We start from the raw sequence: 26,079 nt of genomic DNA, 5'->3' as shown, positions 1-26,079 counted from the left end.
TCACTATTATTGTCATTTTTCAATATCATCAGCATTGTCATCGTGTTTATTGTTATCGGAGGCAGTTTCTTTTTTGGCATTGACAGGGAACCTGCCAGTATTCCAGAGACAATCACGTTTCCTAATCACCCTTGATTTCTACCTACTCTATAAAACCTGCCACTGACACATTGCTAATCTATAGTAAGAACTGTAGTGTTCTTCCTAGCCTTCTCACTGTTACAAGTTCCCTATTATTTCTTCATTTTATTTCTTTCTCCTCATCTCAACAAAATCCTCTTTGCTAGCCACTGTGACCACTGGTGATTCCTCAAAAGTTCCCTTCTTAAACTTCTACTCCCACTGATTAGACACACTAATCTTCACAGCTGATCTGCATTTTCCTTTCTCAGTTCTTATTTGATCACTCTGGAGGAAAGGGTAACTTCTTCTCCCTACACTATATGTATAAGTACATACATGATATAATATGTATGAATAGTAAGGCACCTCACTGCCCCCTCAGATGAGGTGTAGGGGTGGGTTGATAAAACATCAATATGCAAAAGTACCCTATTAGACATATAAAGTTTCACGGAAACACCAAGGAGGGAAACTTGTTTTAGTCTAAAAGAATGGGGAATGTTTTACATCCAGGAAAAGCCCAGATCCTCAGAGTAAAGAAAATTGTGGGAGTCGTTAGGTAATTGATCTGATGTAGATGGTCTGTGTAAGTAAAATGTATTTAAAAAACACCAGGGTTCATTGAAGTAGAGAGTTAAAGGGAGAGGGAGACAAAACTCAGTGAAGTCCATTAATGTCAGAGTCTTAAATGGTATCTGCCCCATTTCCCTTTTAGAAGTCTTTAAAACATCCTGTGCTCAGGCTTTTGAGTAAAGAATAGATCTCAAAAACATGGCCATGCTTTGCTCTACTTGATATTCTCCTTATTTATGTATCCTTTAGAATCATAGGGAATGTTGTTTCTGAAGGTTGACATCCCCAGAAGAACCAGAAAAAAAGCTGTGTGTGGAAATAATTGCCCATTCTGTGTGGCCACTTAAAGTAGTAACATGGATGTTTTATTACTCTTTTCACTTTGATGCCCGTTTGAAAAATTATAGCTAGAAAATAATAATAGCTGCTATTAAACAAGATGCTGATAAGCTTGAAACACTTTTCCATCTCTGGACCTTCTCTATGAAGCTTTCCATGAATAGCTTAATAGGAAACCATCTCTCCATTTATCGGAATCTTGTAGGGTTTTATCTGTACTTCCTTATGCTACTTAGCTATTAACTACTTAACTATTTCTATCTAATAATATATATTTTATGTTATATTTTATAAGTATTCATGTAACATTTACTCTCCTCACTGAAAATTTTGAGCACCCAAACCTGTTTGATCTTTCCACTTCTCAAAGCATGCAGTAGTTAACATTTCACATATAGTTCAGATTCCAAAGTTACTGAATGGCTAAGTGAATAAATGTATAAATGAGCACTCCCATTGAAAGCTGATTCTCGAATTGTTACTCATAGGATTTTGTTTCAAATATTAACTTCCAAAGCAATGATCACAAAATTAATATGAAATGGGATGAACATGAAAATTGTTTTCAGGAAAACTGAGCTTTGAACTTGGTTCCATTGTCCTATTGGATAATACTCTATATATCAAAAACATTTGTTTTGCCAAAATTCTGATGTATTTCTTTATGAAATGTTCCCTTAGCTGGGTATATTCAGAGGTATAGCATTTAAAGAAGAAACAAATTTAGAATTTAGTTTTTCTGCTCTTATTCGCCAATAATAAAAATTAACCAAAACTCAAGGAAAGCAATCCAATTAAATTGCTAATAAGCAAAACCAAAGCAATGCATGCATTATGACATAACATCTAGAACATTATACATTTCTCCTCTTATAAAATATTATAAGTACTTCACAATGCATTATATCATTAAATTACAAGATAAAATGCAACTGTCATTTAAAACATGTATTTCAAAATTAAAGCGTTAAAATAATTCAGTTTTTAATAATTGGTTCTTGTTATACTGTATTTTTCTGATTCAGAATAAAAATAAACCAAATAGTTAAAATTTAATTTCTACAGACTGTTAATTACATTTCTGTAATGTTAACAAAACAAATGAAAACATCAAATTTTTTGGTTTGTTTCTAATTGAACAAAGAAGGTATCCACCATCTTTGGCATGTGCACTTTATAATCCTGTTATCTTTGTTAATTTCAGATAAATAACTTCCAATAAACAATTAGAATATCTAAGCAACAGGACACCAAACATTTCTGATATCTTATTAGAGCCTCTTCTCACAATATTTAAAAATGAGAGAGGCCTGAATGTGTGTAAAATGGCATGTTTTATATTGAGATGTCATCTTCACTTTGGAAGTGGGTATTTAAAACCCAAACCAAGCATTTTGTTGTAGCCATTGAATCTTAGTGAGTCTTGACAGACACTCATACAAGTGAAGCCCATCAGGTGCTCTTGTCTTTATTTCCAATCACACTCTCATGTAGGATAAAATAGGGAATGTGGCAATAATATCTGATATTAGTTTTCTTTGTGGAATAGAACACAAATGAGGAAAGTTTTCAGAAGTGGCAAGCAACATGTAAAATATAAGCCATTAAATTAACTAGTTCAGAAGAATGCCAAAATGAAATGAAGACCATACTTGTTTCCATTTTACAATAAAAAGCCCTGAAAACTTTTTTTCAGAATATTGACATGTCTAGAAGATTTCTCACAGGCTTAACATAAGTTTAAATGAAACCTACCTTTAAAATTTGGCCTGATTCTTGCATCGTATCCTGATGTCCTTCCCATTAATTTATCCAAGAAATCTGAAGGAGACAGGGTCTGCGAAGGCTGTTTGCCAGACCGGGAGTCATGGTCTTTGCCCAAAGCCGTCCTAAACACATCATTCACTCTTTTAGCAACCATTCCATTCTTATCACCTGAGAACTAGTGCTCACAGAATGTTTGACCTCATGGTTTCTACACATATTTGCTATGTTAGTAAGAAGAAAAAGAAAATGACAAACTCTTTGATCAACTTCTGAAGTCGTGCATGGTCTAGAGTGAACTTGAAATAATGAGAGGTGTAAATCCTGAGTCGTAGCTCCTAAGTTTCCAAACTTCAGCCATACATAAGACATTTAAGATGATACAACATGCATAGTTTTAGGTAATAGATTTTATAGATATATAGTTAAAGCTATTTATTTCTGGAGCTATCAGAAAAATGAAGATGATGATTTGTAAAATTTATGATTGGCTTAAAGTAATTTCCCCATGAATTACAAAAAAATTCTTCCAGCATCTCAGCCCTTAATATAAGTCCTGTATTTTTATAAGAAATATGTAGTAAGATGGGCAGAACAAAGTAAATGTGAACTAATTATCCCATTGCTTATTCTCTCACCTGCTAGATTCTATTCCAACTATCAACTATGAATATTTTTCAATGTGTTGTATAAAAGAAAATCTTCACTTGGAAATTTAACTTCATTCTAAAATAGGTCAACAATGAGCATGCCTATACTTCTATTATTTTATCAGTTGTTATTTATATATTGGCAATTAAATAGTTGACTCCAATAAAGTATTCATGGAAAAGAACTTCTAAATTATTTTATATTTTGCATTATCAAAAACACTAAATGTTGCTTAGAAAAATTTTCAGATTTTTATTTTCATTAAGGGGCTTATAAAGAGAGCATATTTAGTTTGTAGTGAAAATGAATTCTTTCACAACACATAGTGGTGACTAAATGTTGGTCTGTCCCCTGAAGTATACATTTTACAAGCTTTGTTCTCAATAGTTTAACAAATAAACCTGTTAATTCTATAACTTAAAGAACACAACATTCTTGCCAATTTTTCAAAGAAGTAGTATTAAATATAAGTGCAAAGATGATATAAACATTTGGTAGGAGTTAAAATTGATGCAATCATCTAGATATACTCACATTCCCATATGCAGCAGCATCTGATTAATCAAGTATTATTTGATTATGATGATGGTGGTGGTGGTGGTGGCAGTGGTGGTGAAGATGATGATGATGGTGATGATGATGGTGATTCTAATTCTAATAACACCCAGCCTACAATTTTTCTTAATCATAGTAGGAGGTGTGAACCTGAAAGGAACATAGTGGGGTTTCCCAGTACTCATAGCATTGCTGCTATATGTTCCATTTCTCTTGGTTCTGTGAAAAAATACCATAAAATTTGGTTAAAATTCAATGAAGAGACCTACACTTGGTTGCATGAACATCTCTTAACTCTATCTTGTCTTAAAACCTCTTCCATTAGGATGGCTATTTTACTTGCTGGTAATAAGCTGATATTTTGAAGTATCAATTGATTTGACAGTTTGTAAATTAGGTAAAAATACAGGCATACAAATAATGATTTCTCACTTATTTTAATTATGCATAACCCATTTCTCATGCATACAAAGATATCATATTAATTACATTTGGTAGGCAATCAATTTCCAAATACACTGAACAGAAGAATGTAGTGGCAAAATGAAATTTTAAATGTTCCTGATCTTTCAAGAAATGTTATGAATGCTAGTCCTCATGGTATACACCTAGTTGCTGAAATGTAATAAGAAGTCCCAAGTTGGCTAAGAATTAGGGCTCTTTTATATTTTTTATAAAATGAGCATGTTCTTGGCAGATTAATCCAATTACTTCCACCATATGAAAAGCATTGCATCCAATAACCCCTTTAAATGACTCCCAGAATTTAAAAGAAAAAAAAAGTCACCGTTACATAGAAATGTAAAGGGCATGCAACTCATCACACTACTTTAATATCACATTAGCTGTGAGATGTGCTCAAATGCATAGAGTGGGCTTATGCATCATAAAACTTGCCTTTGTGAAAATGTACCACCCTCCCACCATAATTAAGCTTTTTAACAGAACAAAAGAAATCTAACTGTCCTACATAAAATTAAAACAATGTGGTCCATGGCATAGAAAATAGATAAAAATTGCATGACACGTTCTCTTTCAGTTTTCGTGTGGAAAATATCAGCATGCAAAGTCTTTTCACCTACCTGAAGTGGTTGGTCTCTAAGAAAAATGCAAACAAGGCTGTCAAAATGTTCACTAGCTGCCGGTTCATTCCTGTTTCTGTGATGCTTGTGGAAAATATCCCCGAAATGATTCCAGAAAGAAGCTAGGACAAAGTATCTATCTATTGTCCAGATTGAAAATCTGGCAGGAATCTAGTTTCCTTGAAAATCAAAAAGAGATTTGGGTTTGGACAGTTGGCTGAGGAAAAACAAAAAGTGCCAGTCCTAGGCGTCATGGTCAGGTCAAACTGGGGCTCCGGACCATCAGTTAACCCAGGAAAGACAAAGCCTTAGAACTGAGGGATCCTTCAGCCGCTGCTCCTGAATAAGGAAAAACGCTGCTACCTTAATCGCATCACCATGCGAAGGGGGCTGGTGACAATGCCATGCTGGAAGTCGGGTTGCTGTGGCTTTTGTTTGAAGTCCTTTTGGGTTAGCAAGTCCCTTTTCTCTAGAAAATGTTGTCTTTTAAAAAGAAGTTGGAAATGAGGTGCGGGGGAAGGACTTTGCGCGCCGGAGTGGGTAGGGAGCAGAGGGCAGAAATGCTGAGATCCTGTGCTGGAATGAGGGCTACAGAAAGAGAGAGACGTGATCTTACCCAGCCTATAAATTTCAGCACTCGGACAGCTTCTAGCTCTGAAGTGCGCATGTTTCCTTTTTCAGGAGCTTGGGGCGGGGGTCGGGGAGAGGCATTCAAGAAGGGACATGCCTGCCATTCAAAGGCAAAGAGTTGACTGGCCGTTCAGCGAAGGGGTGCTGAAGGGGGTGCGATGACAACCAGGGAAGAGCAGAGGTCAGGATAGTCAGATCGGGTGAAGGAGGCTGTAGTCTGAGCTCCTGGAAATGCAAGTGTGTCGGTGGGTGGGCGGGACGGGAGTTTGAAGCAGGAAAGCGAAGGGAATAAAGTCTAGGTGTGGGAACAGGAAATTGGGGGAAGCAGCGCAGCACAGGGTCTGGCGTACTGAAATTATAATTCGGGAGTGGGTAGTGTACTCCTTGTCAGTGAAACCCGGAGCCAAGAGGGGAGTCCTGTGCTAAATAGGAGTGGATATTTCCGTGGCATAAAGCAGCCCGCGTGCGGGGAGGGTAGGGAGGAAGGACGGTTCATGAGTTCATGAGTATCGATCAATTAGTTTAAAAGCCCTGTATGCCTTTCTCGCCCCTTGAGTGGTTTGCGTTGGGTTTTCGCCGCCTTCTTCCAAAGGATCTCTGCCAGGGAAAGCCCTTTCCGCTGAGCTTTCTTCAGTGGCTCTGCCTCCTTGGGCATCCTCTTCAAGTCGCACGTTTGTAGAGGAGGAGAAATGGGCCAGAAGGGGGCAGCAGCAATCTTTTTCTGCCCTGGTTAAAGGTTAGAGTAGAGTTCCGTGTAAAAAATGGAGCAAGAAAGGGTGCCACTGCCGGCTGGGTTTCATCTGCCCATTCCAGATGTTAACCACCGGGGAGGGTCATGTAATAAAGTGTAGATGTTCTCCTAAATTGGCTAAAGAGACAAACTCGTGAGAGTTTATAAATCCTGTACAAAAGCATGACAAGTAACCTTGCTCTTTCAAATCAAATTTACAAATATTATTAGTAATAAAAGAGGAAGGGTAAATAGTTCAATGCAAGTAATTAGCGGCTTCTGCTAGGGGGAAATGAAAAAGGCATGTTCCACCATGAGCTGGGTGAGCAACATATTGTCTGTAAAATATACCTGGGTAGTCACCTTGGCACTCCACCGCAGGTTTTAATTTTAAAACAAAATAATGTGATTAATTGTGGGTCCATACATGACAGAATCTGCCCTTGGATCAGTTTCAGTATCATAGCAGCATAACAAAGAGAGCTATCTTTCTAAATAGTAGAAAAAAAATGTTTCTGAGAAAAAAAATTGGGAGTTCTTTTTTCACCTTTTAATGTTAATCTAAATCACCTGAGAATCTTGTCGAACTGCACTTTCTGATCTAGTGGGTCCGAGGTGATGCTTGAGATGCTGCATTCCTAACAAGTTCCTGGCAGAGGTTGATGCTGCAGACCCACTGATCACACTTTGAGTAGCAATGGTCTGTACGCCCTCTTATCGGATTTCTATTCCACCAAGACAGGGAGAATGCAGGAACTTCTCTTTAATGAAAAGCAGCAGTGCCCAAGCATTCTGCTTACATACAAAATCAATTCTTTGGATGTGTTCTCTTAACTTTCAAAGCCCCAAAAAAGTGATTCAATTGAAAAGGAAGACAGTCTCGTGTAGTGTAAGACATCCCTGGACTGCGGCTTCAAATCGCTTCACTTCCAAATCCATCCGCATGGAAACTCGAAACCTGCTTTTATCCCTGCAGTCCTGACCCCCCAAAATAAAATCAATTCCTGGAAATGTATTTCTTCAATTGGTGCTATGGAAAAATCATCCAAGATTCTTTTGTGCTTGAGATTCTTTCCAAAAGATAACATATATGTGAAAGTAGAAAAGAATGGTTTTTCCCAAATTTCTTTGAGGTTGTACTGTTGTTTAAAATAATTCCAGTCTTTAGAAATCATTTCTTTCAACAGCAGTCGTGTTACTAACCAGGGGTAGGGTGCCTAGGGAAACCTGAGACAAAGGGAGGCTCTGGCTGGAGCAGGAACTCATAGCATTTATTATTTTGGAGTTCGAAGGGACTTCAGAGGGGATCTAGTTCAGCCTCCTCATTCACTTGTCAGTTCTTGTCAATTTGGATTCCAGCTCTGTCAATCCACAGAAGTAGCTCTATGAATTCCTTGTAACTAAGATTTAAGGGTATTTTTTTGTTTGTTATCTTACTTGACAGTTCCATGGCGGCCAACATCATCGGTCTCTTTTCCCTTTGTTAAAAAAGTTTGATTTTCTTGTGATAAGAGAATCTACTCTTTCAACAGATTTTTAAGTATACAATATTGTTGACTATATAACTGTACAATGTTGTGCAGTGGATCTCTAGAACTTGCTCATCTTGCATCACTGAAATCTTAAACCCATTGATTCATAACTCCCCATTTCTCCCTTTCCTCTGTCCCTAGCAGTCACCATCCTGGTCCTTGAAGCACTTCCCTCCCTTGACCCTGTGACACAGTGCACCCCTGGCTTGCCTCCTAGTCTGCCTCCTTGGTAGGCGTATCCTCCTCTACCTCGCTCATATTATAAAAGGTGGATTTCCTAAAGGCTATATTCTAGGCTCTCCCTTCTTCCCACGCTACACTCAGACAGTAGTATACACATCCATAACGTCCATTATCCTTTTATGCAGATGACAGACAAATATATATTTCTATCCAGACCTGTACATCCAGCTGCTTCCTAAACCATTTCTGTTGGATGTCTCAAAGGCTCCTCAAACTCCACATGTCAAAACCAAACCTTTAACACTTGCTCCAAATCTTGTTTCTATTCTCCTGAGCCTGTTTTCCTTGCTGCCAACCAAAAGCCAAGGCATCATCTCTAAGACCCCTCTCCAGCACCGACCATATTCAGTTCTTCACCAAGCCCTATTGATTTTCTCTCTCAAATATTTCCCAAATCTGTCCACTCTCTTCATCTCAACCCCCAGGACCACAGTTGAGCTATCGTCTCTTGCTTGTATTACAGCAGTAGTTACCTTACTGGTCTACCTGGACCAACACCTCGTTCTCTGCACTGCAGCCAGAATGATTGTCCAAAACTTCAAACCTGATTAGATCACACCCCTGATTAACACTGTGACTTTCCATTGATCTTTGTGTGGAGCAAGAAAACTCCTTAGCATGACCTAAAAGTTGCACATGGTCTGGCTCATGCCTGCGTTGTCCTTCATCTCATCCCCTACTCATCTCATTCCTCCCCCTCTAGCCACATGGGTCTCTTTAGTCCCTCATGCTTACCATGTTGCTTAATCCCATGGCATGTTCATGCCTCCCATTTTGCCTTGCTAACTTTAGCTTATTTTTCACATCTCTGCTCGTGGGTTATTTCCTCAAGAAGACCTTCCCTGACCTGCATGACTTCATCAACTCCCCCTATTACACGCCCCCTTAGTACACAACAACTCTTATTCAAAGAGCTTGTCATCATGGCATGTATACATGTGTATGATGAATTGCTTGGCTAATGAGCTTTGTAATGCACGGGAACAGCATCTATTTTGGTCCACGATGGTATCCCCATACATTCAGTGATAATGGCAATAATCGTAATGGCATTGATGCTGATTAAGGTACAGTTTTTTAAATGCACCCAGAAGTGCTGCTTAAGCAAAACACTGTCCTTGCGTATGTGTTGTTCTGTCAAAAATGACATGTTAGGGAAATTCACAATTTAATAACGATGATTATTTGAAAGAAAATTAAGCTTAGTGGTTCAGGAGCCTACAGCATGAGAGGAAAGAAAGTGCAAGCAGGAGACTATGAATCCAATGTCCTTGACTCAGGTTCCACATCGAACGCTGATCAATTGTGTGACCTTGGGCGAGTTATTTCATCCCATTGAACTTCATTTTCATAATATGTAAAATACAGTTGATAATATTGCCACGTAAAATACTTCTATATGGAATAATCTTGAAAGTCATATTAAATTATAGCTGAGGATGTGCTTTAGGTTCATAAGATCAGTTCTTAGCATCTATTGACTGCTGAAATTCATGTTTTTATTTTATTCCTTGGGCAATTCCACTTGCAAGTGGAGTAAGTCTCAGGAGCTTGAAAAGGTCTTATGCACAATGTAATAGAATACTGAAGTTGAATCCACCTATACTTCTAGTTCACTAAATTACAACTGGTTGAGGCATGTGACACCCTCATTCTGTACCTTCTTATCAGAGAAATGAGGAGATTCTGACCCATCCTATAATGTCATAAGGTCAATATACAATATTTGGTCTATATGATGCTACATATTAAAAATTCTAAATAGATACAAATAAATAGAGACATTTCTAATGAACTTAAGTATCGCTTGAAGATCAGTATCATTTGCTGACACTGATAAACCTCTAACATATATACAATGCTTTACAGTTTTCGAAATACCCACACGATGTGGTAGGCAGAACAATAATTAATTGCCATAGTTTTTTCCAATGAGGAATCTAAAGTTCATGTAAGTTGACCAATTTTTCCAAGTTCACATGAGTATTAACTGACAAAGTCATACTTTTTATATTTATTACCTAAGCATATAGACATTTCTCATCATATGTATGATTGATGTTATTTTTAAGTCACTGGAAACCTACTGTATACCCACAACCATTTTTTAAATAACTGTATTTGTGATTTCATTGCAGTAAGTGCCTTTTGCTTGATGGCATTTTGGTCTCCATTAAATTGAGATACACATACACACAAATGATAAATGAAAAGCCCATTATTAAGAGTTTCAGAGTCAATTTCTGTAGGAAAAGAGTTGAAAGATGTCTAATATATCAACATCCTGTATCAGGTTTCCTTGTGAACTCTTATGGGTCTTCCTACAGAGAGATGGTCCTCCTAAAATGTGGGCATTCTTGCTTCCACTTGAAAAGATAAAGATTAAGGAAGGACTTATTAATTTACAATTCACACCAACCAAGAAGTAGAAGGTTAAGGCAAATTAGGCAGGGCAAGACATTGTTTTACCAAATCTTTAGTTGCTTCCTCACAGAGAACAATAAAGCCGATTTCATCTTTTTTTTTTAATTAAAGTTTATTGGGGTGACAATTGTTAGCAAAGTTGCATAGATTTCAGGTGTACAATTCTGTAATATATCATCTATATATCACATTGTGTGTTCACCACCCAGAGTTAGTTCTTCCATCACCATATATTTGACCCCCTTTACCCTCATCTACCACCCCCCTCTCTTTACCCTCTGGTAACCACTAAACTGTTGTCCTTGTCTATGAGTTTTGTTCTTGAGATTATAATGCTAAGTGAAATAAGTCAGACAGAAAACGTCAAGAGCCATATGATGTCACTGATATGTGGAATATAAAACTGAAAACAATAAAAGAACAAGAAAAACAAATGAAGAAACAAAGCCAATTTTATCTTGATAAAATGTACTTTTTAAATTTTAGGAGAGTCTCCTGCCTCAAACAGACCATCTTCTCTCTGTGGGCCCCAAGGCTGGAATGGATTTCTGGGTGAGAAAACCCTCTGATATGAGGATGTGTGATCGTTATGGTATTTGTTAAAACATGTGGCTTATGAGGTTCATGAATAGTGATTGCCATTCTTTCACTATGTATAATGTCTCAGGGATCAGGTACACAGCCTGCCTCTTAAATCTGAGATCTCTAAGCTACCACTGCAGAACCAACAAATGCCCCAACTTTCATGGCCACCCACTGTCCCGTGTGTCCTTTGTCTCCTTGCAATGGTTGTATTAGAAACGAAAGGCACACTATAGAGCCCACTCGGTTGGATTAAATAAGTTGCCAGGAGGACAGAAATTTAAAAAGGAAGATGAAAAATGAAGTATAGTTCCTGCACGTTGATTTGTGCAGGCAGCTGCAAGCACTACTACTAATGAATTTAGAGATGTGTTATGGAAATGTACACTTGAAACCTATATAATTTTACTAACCAATGCCACCCCAATACAGTTCATTTAAAAAATAAATAAATAAATAAAGTTATTATTCAACAATTTTAAAAAAAGCTATTTTCAATAGCCAGCACTGTCCACAGAGCAAGGATGCCTAAAGAGCCGATGTCACCCTGCATTTATTCCTTTACATGTTTAGAAATCCAGTTTGCTTCTCCCTTCTTTATCTTGTGGAATGAATAAAGATGCTCAGCATGCAGAGAAGCAAGCTTTAAGGCCATGAAGTCTTAAATTGTGAAATCACTGCTCTCCCAGGTTCCATGCAGACAATTGGATGTCTGCCCAGAGCATTTCTGGATTAAATTACTTCGAAGTCAGAAAATTCATTTTAGGATTGCAACTCCTCTGCTTATTAGTGTTCAGTGTTCACAGACCACATATGTTGTCCAGCGCTTGCAAAACTGTCTATTTCCAGCGATGATTCATGTAAGTGATTGCTTCTCTGTTGGCTAATATGAGAAATGCAGCATTTCTTTTCATAAACATCAAGTGGGCAAACATTAATTTGGAGGGTAAATCAAATGTAATACCATTTGAATGTATTAGAAGATTTCTTCCTTTGCTACAATTCTAAAATTGAAAATAATAAGTAACAAAAGATTGATTGTTGTGTATCTGTTGTCTTAGAATCGCTGAGCTTTGGTTCTGCAAATGATGGGGCAAATCGCCCTAACATCACCTTCATTATCATGATACTCTTGCTGAAAATTTCTTTTGGAGAGTTCTCAGATTTGAAAGTTTTATTATTGACTTAGTTAATGTTTATACCCACCCCCCTTCCCATGAAATGCCCTTTCTTGATTCACAGAAGGCCGAAAAGAAGCTGATTTTGAAAGAGTGGATTATTTTAACTTGAACAATAGCAATAGTTTTACATTTGCAAGTAAGCTAGCACTTGGTAGTTGAAGTGGAGTTCTATTCATTATATTCAATAATGGGATTTTGATTATTGTTCTAAAGTATAGTGTGGATGCATATGTAATCATCAGTCCTGCCAATCATCCAGGCAACAAATATTAATTGAGCATTTACTATATACAAAGCAGTGGATTTCTCTGAAGATGAGGCAGAGTAATATAAGACATTGTTTCTGCCCTCTATGGACTTATGATCTATTTATTAAGACAAGATAAGTATTCTAGAAGTGGGGCTCGAGGTCAGGACATCATCTGGGGAGACTGGCCTACTGACACTCAAGGCTTCAAAATATGGCATTCACCTATGTAGTCTTCACAGTCCAGACTCTCATTCTTAGCTTGGCAGGTTCACAAAATTAATCTTGTCAATGTCTCAAAGATGGTACTAGTCAGGGATGTGACATACTAACTCTATACAACCGAAGAGCGTGACATATAAACCAGAATGAAAGTATAGCTCTCGGGTTGGCAAGTAACCCATGTAGGCTGAGCATCATATAAGTTTCTTGGGTGCTCACTGCCTGGAAAGATTTCATGATTAACATGAAATTAGAATGATAGGATTTTAAAATTTTTCAAATTTTTTCAATTTTTAGAAAATTTAAATTTATTGGGGTAACATTGATTAATAACATGTTTCAGGTGTACAGTTTTTAGGATTTGACTAGACGGTTGAAATGTAAAACAGTTGAATAGAACCTATCTCAAATAGACTGATAGAAACATCTCCAACTTCATAATACCCAATTTTGAAACTGAATATTTATATTATGTGTTCTCATTACTCATTTCCTGGATTGGGATTTGGTTTACCTCTCAGACTTAATTATGCTCTAGTTCTAATCAACTCCACTGCTAATTGACATAGTCATTGCTTTTTGAAAATGGTATATTATTGGGCCGGCCGAGTTGCTCATCTGGTTAAGAGCTTGCTCAAGAATGTGAGCTCTGAGTAACAGCGGTTCAATTCCCGGCCTGAGCTGAGCTGATGCTAAGCTGCCAACAGGTGGCAGGATGGCTCAGCTAAAAAAAAAAAGAAAATGGTATATTATGAAATATTGCACACTTATAAAATATATATGGAATATATATGAAGTATGCATAATAATAAAACAAATTTCTAAGTAACCACATATAGCATAAGACGTGGAAAATCGCCAACACCTCTGAAACCCCCTGAATGCTGATTCACTATCCTATTCTATCTCTTAGGTTAACTTCTAATCCTGAATATTTTGCTATCATTTTCTTGCTTTGCCTTATTATTCTCATACACACATTTATTGTTTAGTTTCTCATGTTTTAAACTGTTCATAAATTGAATGAGATTATTTATGTTCTTCTGTGGACTTGCTTTGTTTGGTCAATATTACGTTATTGCACATAGCAAGAATTCATTCATTTTCACACGGTATTGCTCCATTCTATGAGAATGCTACAATTTATTCATCCAGTCCACGGCTGATGGGCTTTTGGATTGTTTCCAGGTTTTTTGCTATGATAAATAATGCTGCATAATATTTTTTTATATTTCTTTTGCTGTACATGTGCATATTTAGAGGGAGAATTATTGAGTCCTAAGGTATGCCCAGCTTGAATTTTATTAGATAATGCCAAGTTGTTTCCTACAGTGTTGTAATAATTTACACTCTTACCATAGGGTAGAAAAGTTCTAATTTCTTTATATCCTCATCAACACTTAGCGTTGTCAGACTCCTTAATTTTTGCCAATCTGGAAAATGTTAACTAGCATCTCATTCTTGTTTTAGATTGCATTTATCTAATTATTAATGAGCTTTGGTACCATTTCAATATGGTTACTGACCATTTATGTTTCATCTGTGAAATACCTGTTTCTTTCTTTTGAAAACTATTCAATTAGGTTGATTCCTTTTTCTTATTTATGTGTAAAAACTAACTATAGCAATCCTTTGCTAGCTGTGTGTTTTAAAATTATCTTTTCCTAGTTTGTGGCTTTTTCACTTTCTTGACCCTATTTTTAATATAACACTTATTAATTTCGCTCTTTATGGTTCTTGTTATTTTTGTCTTGTAATATAAGTATCAATATTCAGATTATGAAGATGTTTTCCTATATTATCTTCTAAGGCACAGTTGTTCTCCTTCTAAGAGTTTGGAAATTAAAATGCCCTATAATATCAATATAGCATATTGCAGCATAGATTTGCCAAGTCACTGCAAAGAGATAAAATGGCTTCTAATCTAAAAAGACTTGACTGTAGCTCTGATAATGTATGGCTAAATATAATAAACTATTCAGAAACTTTTATGGTTTAAAACAAGAATTTGTTGCTATCTCTCAAGTTTCTGTAGGCTGAGTGGGTTCATCTGGACATTCTTGTTTGGGATCTCTCAAGCTGTTATATGGAAGTTGAGGCTTGGGTCATTTGAGGGCTTAATTGGGTCAGACTTCCAAGATGGCTTGCTTGCATGACTGGTATTTGATATTGGTTGTGGGTACTGGATGGGAAGTCAGCTGGGATAGTCAACCACATAGCCTTTCCCTGGGGCTTGGGCTTATTACACCGTGGTGCCTCAGTTCTGAGAGGGTATATCCCAACAGTGAGCATTCCAAGAGAGCAAAGAAAATGCTGCTGCAAGGATTCCCAAGACGTAGCGTTGGGAGTCATGCTGTGTCACTTCTGCTGCATTTTACTGGTTCCACATGGCCAGTTCAGTTTCAATATACAAAGGGACTTCTCCAGGGTGTGAATACTAGAGAGCATGGTCCATTGGGCAGTCATTTTTGAAGATTAACTACAACAGCCATGTCAATGGATTTCCAGTATTAATATTCACAGAGAGTGCTGTCATCTTCTAATTCAAGCAACAAAGGAGATTAGATAGACTGTAAAACCTCTCAATACACAACACCTGAAATTTATAGATTAGAATATGTTTTTAAAAGCAAACTTGAACTGGCCATGGACTAAGAGAAATTCTCAGAGACCCAAAACAAGAGTAAAATTCAAATGCTAAAGACAAGTAGTATCGGCCAGCCGAGTGGCGTGTTGGTTAAGAGTTGGCCTGGGATGCCAGCTCTGAGCAGCAGGGCCCCGGTTCAGATCCCACATGAAGGCCAGTGATGCTTTGCCCTCTACAGCTAAGATGGTGAACAACAGCTCGACCTGGAGCTGGGCTGCTGTGAGTCACTGGTGATGGCATAGGCTGCAGTGGGGCTGGCCGGCAGCAGGCGTGCACTTTCGTGAGCTGCCGTGAGCCACCGTGAACGGCCGTCCAATGGCCAGCAACCGACTGCCTCACCCGGGAAGAGCGCAATGATAACACCAACATGGGCCAGTGAAACTATGTGCTCCACAACTAGACCGAAGAACAAAAAGGACAGCAACCTGTCTGTTCCCCTTCCCGGATTCCCCAACACTGCTCCCCTCCCCCAATTCCCCAATAAAACCTTAAAAAAAAAGACAAGTAGTACCCTAGAGTATCTTTAGATTTCCAAGACTTAGGACATCAGTTTTAATGGCATCTTGGTGGGAGGGGGTGGCAGGGAGAATGAGAGAAAGCCTAGAGCCCAGGCAAGGTGAGTGGTCTATTTGGAGACCCTCTGTGTAAACCATACGAAAAGAGTGATAGCATGGAAGCATTTGCCTACCCAAAACTTGACTCTAAATGGAACTAAAACATATCTGAGAATGTATAACCACAGGAAAACATCAATGGGCTTGTGATCCTAACTATATAATGCAAACACCTCAAACCAAGAAATGTATTTAAAGTTATTCTGAATTGGTAACTTCAAGTATCTCTGGTGGAAGCAATGCTAATCCACTTGGAGGAAACAAATTTCAACATACCTCTCAAAGTTTTCCTTCACCTAAAGCAATAGTGGATATGATTTGTAAACACAAATCACAGAACGTATGACAAAACAAGGCCCCCATATGTAAGACCCTGAAGAAGCAATGAGTAATAGAGTAAGACATTCAATCACTTCAGATATTAGAATTATCAGACTTAGAACAAATGTATTAATTGTGCTTAACAATTATAGAATCAAAGACTGAGTAAGAAATAGGTGACTCAAAAAGAGCCAAATAGAATATTTAGAAATGAGGAGCATAATAATTTATATGTACACGTTAATGAGCTATTTAAATATTGTATTGGATATAACTTATGAGATGACTGTTGAACTGGTAGACCAAAAGTGTTATTCAGAAAAGAGCACACAGAGACAAAGAATTTGAAAACATGAAAGAGAGGTTAAGAAACATGGAGGATAAAGAGAAGAGATCTAATGCATGTCAAATAGAAGTTTCAAAGACATAATAGATTTCAGGAGCAGTGATTTTTGAAGAAGCAATGGCTAAATTTCTTTTAGAATTGATGAAAAAATTTAAATCATCAGAAATTCCAGTAAATTCAAGCAGAATAATGAAAAGATTATCACACCTCAATAAATTGTACTGAAAATAAAACTAAAAAACTAAAGACAAGGAATGGACCTTGAGATCAGTCAGAAATTGGTTTTAAAAATTACTGTGACAACAGTTAAATGAACAGCTGAATTCTCAGCAATCCTAAAAGCACAAGAAGACAATGCAATGAATTATTATTCAATATACTGACAGAATATAACTGTCAACTTAGGGTTATATATCTGCAAAGTCCTTTTAAAAAAAAAGAGTATATATATATATATATATATATATATATATATATATATATATATATATATATGTTTATATGTTTCCAGGAAAACAAAACTGAGAGTGTTTACTAACAATGAAACATCAAGAAAGGAATAAAAGAAAAATTAAACTTAGAGTGAAGGACCATTTCAGGATAAAGGAAAATGATTCCAGAAGGAAGGTATAAAATGCAAGAAAATGTAGTGAACATAGAAATTGTTATACAAATGGGTAAATATGAATAAAAATAACAGTATATGTTAATTTTAGACAAAAGCATGTTTAAGGCAAAATAAAAAGAATCTTACTAGGGAGAGCCAGGGATAATACCCAGATTAATCTCATTAGAATAGAGCAGAAAGAAATATCAAGAAAGATTCATTTAGATGAGCAGAGAGAACAATAGAAGAAGTAGAAGGCCAGAGGGGCATCTTGAGAAGCTTTTAAATGCTAAAAAATAAAAAAGTTAAATATGATTCTCCCTCTCTCTCTCTCTCTCTCTCTCTCTCTCTCTCTCCCTCCCTTCTTCTTCCCCCTCCCCTCTCCCATCACTCTCCCCTCCCCCCACCTCTCCTCAGAGACCAAGATGGTGGAATTAGTTCACTTTATATGAGAATGTTAAAGGACAGTTTAATTGTTGGCTTCAAGAATACAGTCTAGTTTCTAATATACACCAAACCAGCACATCCCCATCTCCTTTCAGGATAGCCATATAGGGCCATGCAGCTACAATACATAAATGATGGGAATGCCTGCTAAATGGTTGACTGTTGGACCAGGCAAGGAAGAAATGAATGGAATCTCCATCAACCAAGCTTTTTAAAAATCATGTGGGTCTGTCATAAACCCACTTGCTCCCCTCCAGGCTTATTCGTCCATGGCACATAATATCAATTGAGAATTTAGAAGATGTATATCCAAGTTCTAGCTCCCCTGCTCACTAGCGCTACAATCTTAGACAAATTAGTAACTCTCTGAGCTCCAGTTCCCCCTTCAGTAAAATGGGAGATAATATCACATTCCTTGTTGATGTCACCCCTGGTTGTAGCAAGGATCCAATGACATGGGTTACAGAGCTATAAACTTCAAGGACACCAATAAATGTACACTGTTGTTATTCTTGAATAAATGCTTACATTATCACAATCATATGAGGCTATTTATATAATAGCCTCCTTAATCATTTCCTTAATTCTGAGAGGATTATAATTTATATTCAACATTTCACATTAATTTAGTAAAACAGAAAAAAGATGTATTCTTCAATGATGATGAATTATGTATGCAAAATATATGTCAAGAAAACACGATCATCTTATTTTTCAGATGGGCAATTATATGAGTTTCTGGAAAGAAAACGTAATTCAACTTTTAAGTTACTAACTTTAGCAGCAAGAAGCATATCTAATCATCATGCCAAATGACTTGGATAAATTGCTAAATATGAATGGGGGGAGAATTCAACTGATGCAAAGGAAAGGTCTTTTCATCAGAAATAAAATTTTAAAGGGAGGTGGAGATAATTTAATGTAACCGTAAGACTGACTGGAAAATATTGAGTTGTGTTTGCTTTTTCACGAGGACACGAAGAAATATATTCAACTAAAGAGAATGAAACAAGTAACCAGTCATCTTTCTCCTTTTAATGACAACTATTTTTATTATGGCTTGCAATGTCTTGAAGCTAAGGCCAAATTAAGTTGCAAAACTAAATCAGTTTTTAAGTAAATATATGAGACAAATCTAGTTGAACAGGTCCCCATCATATAATTAGAAAATAAGCTTTTCTATTTATTTGTAGGATACCATAAAGAAGGATAAATGCAATTCTCAATGTCATATATACAAAATTGCATTGATACAGATAAGAATGAAAATGAAATATCAATAATGTATGATGAATCATTTTCTTGAGTTTCCAGAAGCCACTTAAAAATTAAAATGAAAGGATGCCATGATTAATCTTTCATTACATAAGGACATTGAAAACAATATTACTGTGGACATCAGACCCTTTGATTCCATTATTCTGAATAGACCCATTATCCCCAGGGGTATGTCCTTTCACCCTGGAGTCACAGCTCCTTCCACCAGGATTACACATCCTTCTACTTTCTAGTTCTGTCTGGCAATCCATTCTCTTCCTAGTGTCTTCTTATCAAGAATCTATAGGGCCCTTGGGCACTCAATTTTCCCTGTATGTCCCTCCAGATTCCTTCACCGCCCTTCATCCTGCTCTATGCCTCTGGAGGCTGGCATCAATGGACTGCACAAATTAGGCTTTATTGACATCTGGCTTTTAGTTGATTTCAGCCAATAGGAGGCACCAGCAGGAGATCAGAGTTGGGAAGAAAAGAAAAATTCCAGTATTTATTCCATTAGCTCCCTTCCAGCTAAGCAGAAATTTGGTCGTTGCTTTTTTCTGTTGAAAGCCAAATTCAAAGAAACAGAAAATAGACTGGTGGTTTTCAGAGACTTGGGGGAGGTGATAATGAGGAGTGATTGCTAATGGATATGGGGTTTTGGTGGGTGATAAAAAATGTTCTTGAATTAGATAGCGGTGATGGTTGCAAAACTTTGCAGGTATACGAAGACCATTTAATTGTGCATATTAAAATGGTGAATTCTATGATGTGTAAGTAATATCTCAATTAAATATGGATAGGAAAGGGCCGACCGAGTGGCACATTGGTTAAGAGCTGGCTTAGAACACCAGCTCTGAGCAGCAGGGCCCTGGTTCGGATCCCACATGAGGGCCAGTGACACTGCCCTCTACAGCTAAGATGGTGAACAACAGCTCAACCTGGAACTGGGTGGCCGTGAGTCACCAGCAAAGGCGTAGGCTGCAGTGAGGCTTCAGTGGCTGCGGGTGTGAGCTGCCTTCCAATGGCCGGCGAGTGACTGCCTCAGCTGGCAAGAGCACAATGATCACAAAACCAAGATGGGCCAGTAACGCGACATCCTCCACAACTAGACTGAAGAACAAAAGGACAGTAACTTGTCTGTTCCCCTTCCCCCATTCCCCAACGCTGTTCCCCTCCCCCAATTCCCCAATAATAATCTTTAAAAATAAAAAAATAAAATAAAATAAAAATGGATAGGAAATATATTGGGTTGTCGGAAAAGTTATGACGCATTTTTGCAACGAAAAACAGAAAAAATGCGTCATGACTTTTCTGACAACCCAATACCTTGGGATATTATTCAGTCATAAGAAGAATGTAATCGTACTATTTACGATAACATCAATGGACTGCGAGGTTATTATGCTAAGTGAAATAAATCAGAGAAAGACAAATGCCACATGATCTCACTTATATGTGGAATTAAAAAAAAACCCGAATCTCACAGATACAGAGAACACACTGGTAATTGCCAGAGGCAAGGGGGTTATGGGGTAGATGAAATAGGTGAAGGGAGTCAAAAGGTACAAACCTCCAGATATAAAATAAATAAGTCCTTGGGATGTAACGTACAGTGTAGTGACTATAGTCAATAATAACGTATATTTGAAAGTTGCTAACAGAGTAGATCCTAAAAGTTCTCCTCACAAGAAAAAAAATTATAACTGTGTGTGGTGATGGATGTTAACTAGACTTGTTGAAGTGATCATTTTGCAATATATAAAAGTATCCAATTATGTTGTAAACCTGAAACTAATGTGTTATGGTCTATTATACCTCAATAAAAAATGGATAGAAAAGTTTCAAATCCAACATTTGTAGTACAAATCAAAGAAAATATGGATAGTTTTTAAAAAGAAACACTGAAAACTGAAATCATAACATAAAAATACGAACCAAGAAAAATGTATCATGTATCTCAGTTAATGTAAATAGACGGGGCGGCGGCGGGGGGCGGGGGGAGAGAGAAATCCACAGTTTCTGAAAGGTGGCTCTCTCTTACAGCTATAGCTCTTTCCAGTTTCCAGTGATGGCGCCACTCTTGTACCTTCAGGCCTAGGATGGTAAAAGCTCCCACCTGCTGTGGGCTCCAGCTATACCTAGTTGGCTTCATTTAATCCTGAGCACAGATTTTCATAAATAATCTTTTCGGTAAACCCTCCTCAAGTAACCCATTTGAGTACATCCTCTGTTCCCAGCCAGGACCCTTTCCCATATAAGCCACTGCTGCCCATGAGATCATATCCAAACCCATCTCTCTGACCTTTAATTCCCTGTTTTGCAAGCTGAGATTCAGCATTCCTGTCCCTTCTACATCACCTCTAGCACATGTTTTCTGGACTCTATTTTGACTTTGTACTTTGTTTTAAATTCACATATAATTACTTAGTTAAATGTAGGATATATTTTCCCTAAAAGTGACACATAAATTCACTCTTCATACTTCTCATAGCTTTTAGTCTTGGAAGAGGCACTAGTTAGGAGCTGGGTTTGAAATTTTAATTCATTATTTCTTACTTTGCTTCATCTCCTTTCCAGCCTTTCCTATTTTCTTTCAATGTTAACCAATACCTTCATCCCTATTTTTTTCCTGGAGTCAATTATTATAACCCTATAAGTCCCGAGGTCCCCTTTATAAAGCCACTAAATTAGATTATTGATGACAAATCACAGAACTCGGAGTTTGTAAGCCTGAAAGTTCTTTGCTCTCTTAATATAACAGTGTGTATTTTCCACCCTTCAGGGCACAATACTGAGCTCATCTTAAAATGGTTTTTGGCTGATCAAAGGAAGGAGGTCAATTTACTTGGAAATGCTATCATGTTTACTTAAACTCAACGCTGTTGCTAGTTCTTGTAGTGTATTTAAAAAATTCAAGTAAAGGATGCTCAAGAGTCATATTGCCTGTTGTCACAAGGCTGTTGGACCAGGGAGGATAAATAAAGATGAGACTGGAGTGGATTTTTGGAACCAGATTCCACTTTGGCTTAATGCTTCAATCTATTACAGTCTCTTTATGTACCCCCCAAGGGCCAGCTTGGGTTCTTCAAGACATGGCCAGAACACATTCCATAGATGATGATAGAGAGGGAGGACTTTTTGCCCAGAGTAGAAGGGTCCAGTTTTATTTTCCTGGTAATAAGCTTAAGAGGAGCACTCTTTAGAGAGGAGTGAGATAAGTGAGGGGTAATTCAGCTCCACGGAGTCTGGGAAATGGGAGACCCAGATCAAGCATTCTGGCGCCAACCCAATTGTGGATCGCATGGCGTTTGTTTCTGGTGTCATCTCTGCAGCATGCTGTTGTAGAATGAGCATTGAACTCTGAAGGTGGACAGCTCTGTGTTGGAACCTTGGTTCTGTCATTTACTAGGACCAGGACATACTGGACTGAAGCAGTCATGGAACTAGGTTTCTGGAGAGATTCTGGCTTTGGTGACTTTGAAATCATTTATTCATTCAACGGATATTATATTTTACTGAGTGTCTATGTTCTAGGCCCTATTCTGAGCATGGGGGAATATTAAAAATGGAAGTAGTTGGAAGTCCCTAACCTCATAGAATTTACCGTGACTTTGCAGACTGGCCTTCTCTCCAGCCATCAATTGACCCTAAAAGGGCTGGATGGCACATTGCCCCTCCTGTGTCCATAGGCAATCATGCAAAATGCACTAATTAAATGTCTCCATAATGACTGTGTGCCTCAGGAGTGGCCTGGTGCCAATGCCTTGAAAAGACTGTGCTCCAAATGCCGCTCTCGTCCTGAAGCTAATGGATAAAGTGACCACAGCATATGCCTAGAATTGATCGTTTTCTTTAGATTTAATCAAGTACTCTTCCCTCCTCCCCTGAAAATGTTAATGCTTTCTTTCTCCTACAGCCACTATACCTTAACATGAAAAGAATTAAATTTTCTCCTCTGACTTTTAATTATCCCCTGACAGCTTTGGGAAATGGCATGGGTAACACAAATCAGAAATGCCAGTTGGCTTTGGAATGCATCCTGCATGCTTTGGAAACAGATTTTCTGAGTTACGTTTTGAACGAATGTTAATGTTAATTTGTGTTTCCTTAACAGACACCAACAGATGAGCAGAAAAGGGAAATAAGCCCTTCATGAAAACGATGGCGTGTTGGCAGGACTTTCAAGGATTAACACCATGAAGGTAATTGGCCAGCAGAAAAGGGAGAGGTCATGGGATATTTGCTTTTCTTTTTTCAATTAAATTTGTTGGTGTAACATTAGTCAATGACATTATACAAATTGGACGTGTACAGCTTGATAATACAGCATCTCACTATTCTATTGTGCGCTCACCACCCAAAGTGTAGTCTCCTTCTGTCACCTTGTATTTGACTCCCTTTACCCTCTTCATCCTTCCCTTGATGCCCTTACCATCTGGTAACCACTTGGATTTCTTAAGATTGCCTTTGCAAGTTTTATGTGGTATGATCAAAAAATACGGTGAATGCTTAAATTTCAAAAAATACCCGTAAAACACACATTGCCATTAATCCCCCTCAAAATACTCCCCCTCACTTTGAACACACTTATCCCATCGTTCTTGCCACTTTCTGAAGCAGTACTGGAAGTCCTCTTTCGTGAGTGTCTTTAGTTGCACTGTTGTGGCTGCCTCGGTGTCCTGAATCAATTCAAAACGATTACCTTTCATAGTCATTTTTTACTTTGGGGAAGAGCCAGAAGTCACACGGTGCCAGATCCGGTGAATGAGGTGGATGAGGACACACCGTAATGTTCTTATGTGACAGAAATTGCCGTACCAGAAGCAATGTGTGACATGGAGCCTTTCCGTTGTGATCATAAAATATGGTGAATGCTGCTGCCGAGTGCCATCCAACAGAAAGGCAGGGCTCTTCAATATGGGAAGCAGTGCGTCCAACCTTAGTAACAGTGTGTGACAAGTTTCAACTGGTTTGATGCAGTCAGTCGGGTGTGAGCTAAGGTTGAGAGAAGATGTGTTTTAAAGTGTGCTGTAAATCATCCTCCATCATGACAACGCTCCATGCCACACATCGCTTTTGGCAATTTCTGTCAAATAAAAACATGACGGTGTGTCTTCATCCACCTTATTCACTGGATCTGGCACCGTGTGACTTCTGGCTCTTCCCCAAAGTCAAAATGATTCAGGAGATGAAGGTAGCCATGACAGTGCAACTAAAGACATTCATGAAAGAGGACTTCCAGAACTGCTTCAGAAAGTGGCAGGAATGATGGGATAAGTGTGTTTGAAGCGAGGGGGAGTATTTTGAGAGGGATTAATGGCAATGTGTATTTTACTATAATAATTTTTTTATTTAAATATTCACTGTAATGTTTGATCACACTTCATATATCAGAATTTCTCAACTGAGGTTCCACTTATATCAGTGCTTCTCTAAGTATCTTTGGGAGAGGACTAGTTTTTTTAAAGAAAATTTCATCTAAAAGATTCAAAGTGCTAACTCTAAATTTCTGTACTGTTTTTTTCATCATTGAACTAGTAATCAACAACTAGCACTCGTTCGTGAACCACACATTAAGTAGCCCTGGTTTATATAAATAAAAGGCATCACCTTTCAAGGGACAGATATTATGCTAAATATTTTATAAATATACTTTAGTCTTCACAACATTCCTGTGAGGCAATTCTCCCGTCCTGTGTCACAGATGAAAAAACGAGATTTAGACAGCTTAGGTGATACAGTGAAAGTCCCAAAGTCAATCAGTGGTGGAAAGTGTCGCTTCCTGACGCAAATCTATCCACAGCCATCTTTTCTTAAGGATCAGCGAGTATTGAGGTTGGATCATTTGTAATGTGCAGGATTATTGACAGCAGAATGACATCAGGCAGAATCAGATCCGATAGTCCAAGGTCATAAATTAAAGCTGGAAGCAAAAGACCAGGAGAACTAGGTCAGACATGAGTCAGGGACTAGGTAACTGAAGATAATGGTGGACACTGGGTTGGCTGCTGGATTATGGAGTGTTCTTTGTAAGCAACTACCCCAGTGGGGGAAAGAAACTGAACAAAGGATTTTGCTTTTGTTAAGCATCCTTTTTTCCCCTAAAGTAGCTGAAGATATTCTTATTAATAGATGTCACTGGATTCTACTATCACCTTTCAATGTACTGTCTGTCTGTTATCTCACTACAACTCAGTGGCCCTCACCTTTTTAAGGTGATAGCGTCATCAGTTTCCATCCGTAAAGCTTTACTGTCCATGGCGAAGGGAGGGACGCATCCTTTGGCCCTCTTTGAGGCTCATTTGGGGAGCCTTTATCCTCAGACCAAATGGTATACCATCCAGAGTCATCAGGTTCAAGGACTTGTCTCTTCTTTATCAGAACATTCTCTTCACAGGGAGGCACATCCTGGGAAGCCAACAGAACTGGGATAATTACAAGTCAGAGGGTAAATTTGAATTCTTCTCATGTTAAGGTATAGTGGCCGTAGTAGAAGGAAAGTGTTAGCGTTTTCCAGGGAGGAGAGGGGAGTGCTAGGTCAGCCTCTAAGGCTGGGAGTCACAGGGCGATTACTGAGCTCTTTGTCAGGAGACAGGGAATTCGCTCCTAGGAGACCCACTGGAAACAAAGTGTGGCATCTTAGGCTGGATCAGTCTCTTGGGAGCAGGGGACAATAAAGCTAATATTAGAAACTCATGTTATAAGCCAAAGTAGAAGGAAGAAACACAAGGTGGAAAATGATACAGGAGAAACTGAAAAACATGCACTGTCAAAGCAGGGGTGTCTGGTGAAAGTGGGGAGCCAAGCAAAAAGAGTCTGAGCAGGGGAGGTCACATGTGGCAGACGAGGCGGGAGCATGTCCAAGCCCCAGGGTTTGGCATAGGATCGAATACGTATTTCATCCAAATTGTAGGAAATACAGGAAAGCACTCACACACACACACACACACACACACACACAC

General features: G+C 38.1%; 1 protein-coding gene and 1 long non-coding RNA gene across 4 annotated transcripts in view; one reads left to right on the top strand and one right to left on the bottom strand.

Moving 5' to 3' along the window:
- Nucleotides 1–5,931, bottom strand: part of GLRA2 (glycine receptor alpha 2) — a 170,807-nt gene extending 164,876 nt beyond the window's left edge. For 2 of the 3 annotated variants that reach the window (XM_019665938.1, XM_019665947.1), the window contains exons 1-2: nucleotides 5,088–5,931; nucleotides 2,791–2,924 (exon numbers count right to left, since the gene is read on the bottom strand). In XM_019665938.1, coding sequence (XP_019521483.1) covers nucleotides 2,791–2,924; nucleotides 5,088–5,155 — 202 coding nt within the window. In that variant the 5' untranslated portion in view covers nucleotides 5,156–5,931. Of the gene's footprint in view, nucleotides 1–2,790; nucleotides 2,925–5,087 lie in introns of those variants that run through there. The other variant, XM_019665956.1, reaches the window with a different exon arrangement.
- A 5,201-nt stretch (nucleotides 5,932–11,132) lies between these two features.
- The window catches only part of LOC109395136 (uncharacterized), a 32,016-nt gene continuing 17,069 nt past the window's right edge, over nucleotides 11,133–26,079 (top strand). The window contains exons 1-2 of the long non-coding RNA XR_002126577.1: nucleotides 11,133–11,198; nucleotides 23,232–23,319. This is a non-coding gene — a long non-coding RNA (uncharacterized LOC109395136). The remainder of the gene's footprint in view (nucleotides 11,199–23,231; nucleotides 23,320–26,079) is intronic.

This window comes from Hipposideros armiger, unplaced genomic scaffold (genome assembly GCF_001890085.2).
Source record: "Hipposideros armiger isolate ML-2016 unplaced genomic scaffold, ASM189008v1 scaffold_13, whole genome shotgun sequence".
Classification (NCBI taxonomy): domain Eukaryota; kingdom Metazoa; phylum Chordata; class Mammalia; order Chiroptera; family Hipposideridae; genus Hipposideros; species Hipposideros armiger.
Note: the sequence above shows the minus strand (reverse complement) of the source record. Positions and strands in the feature narration are given on the sequence as shown.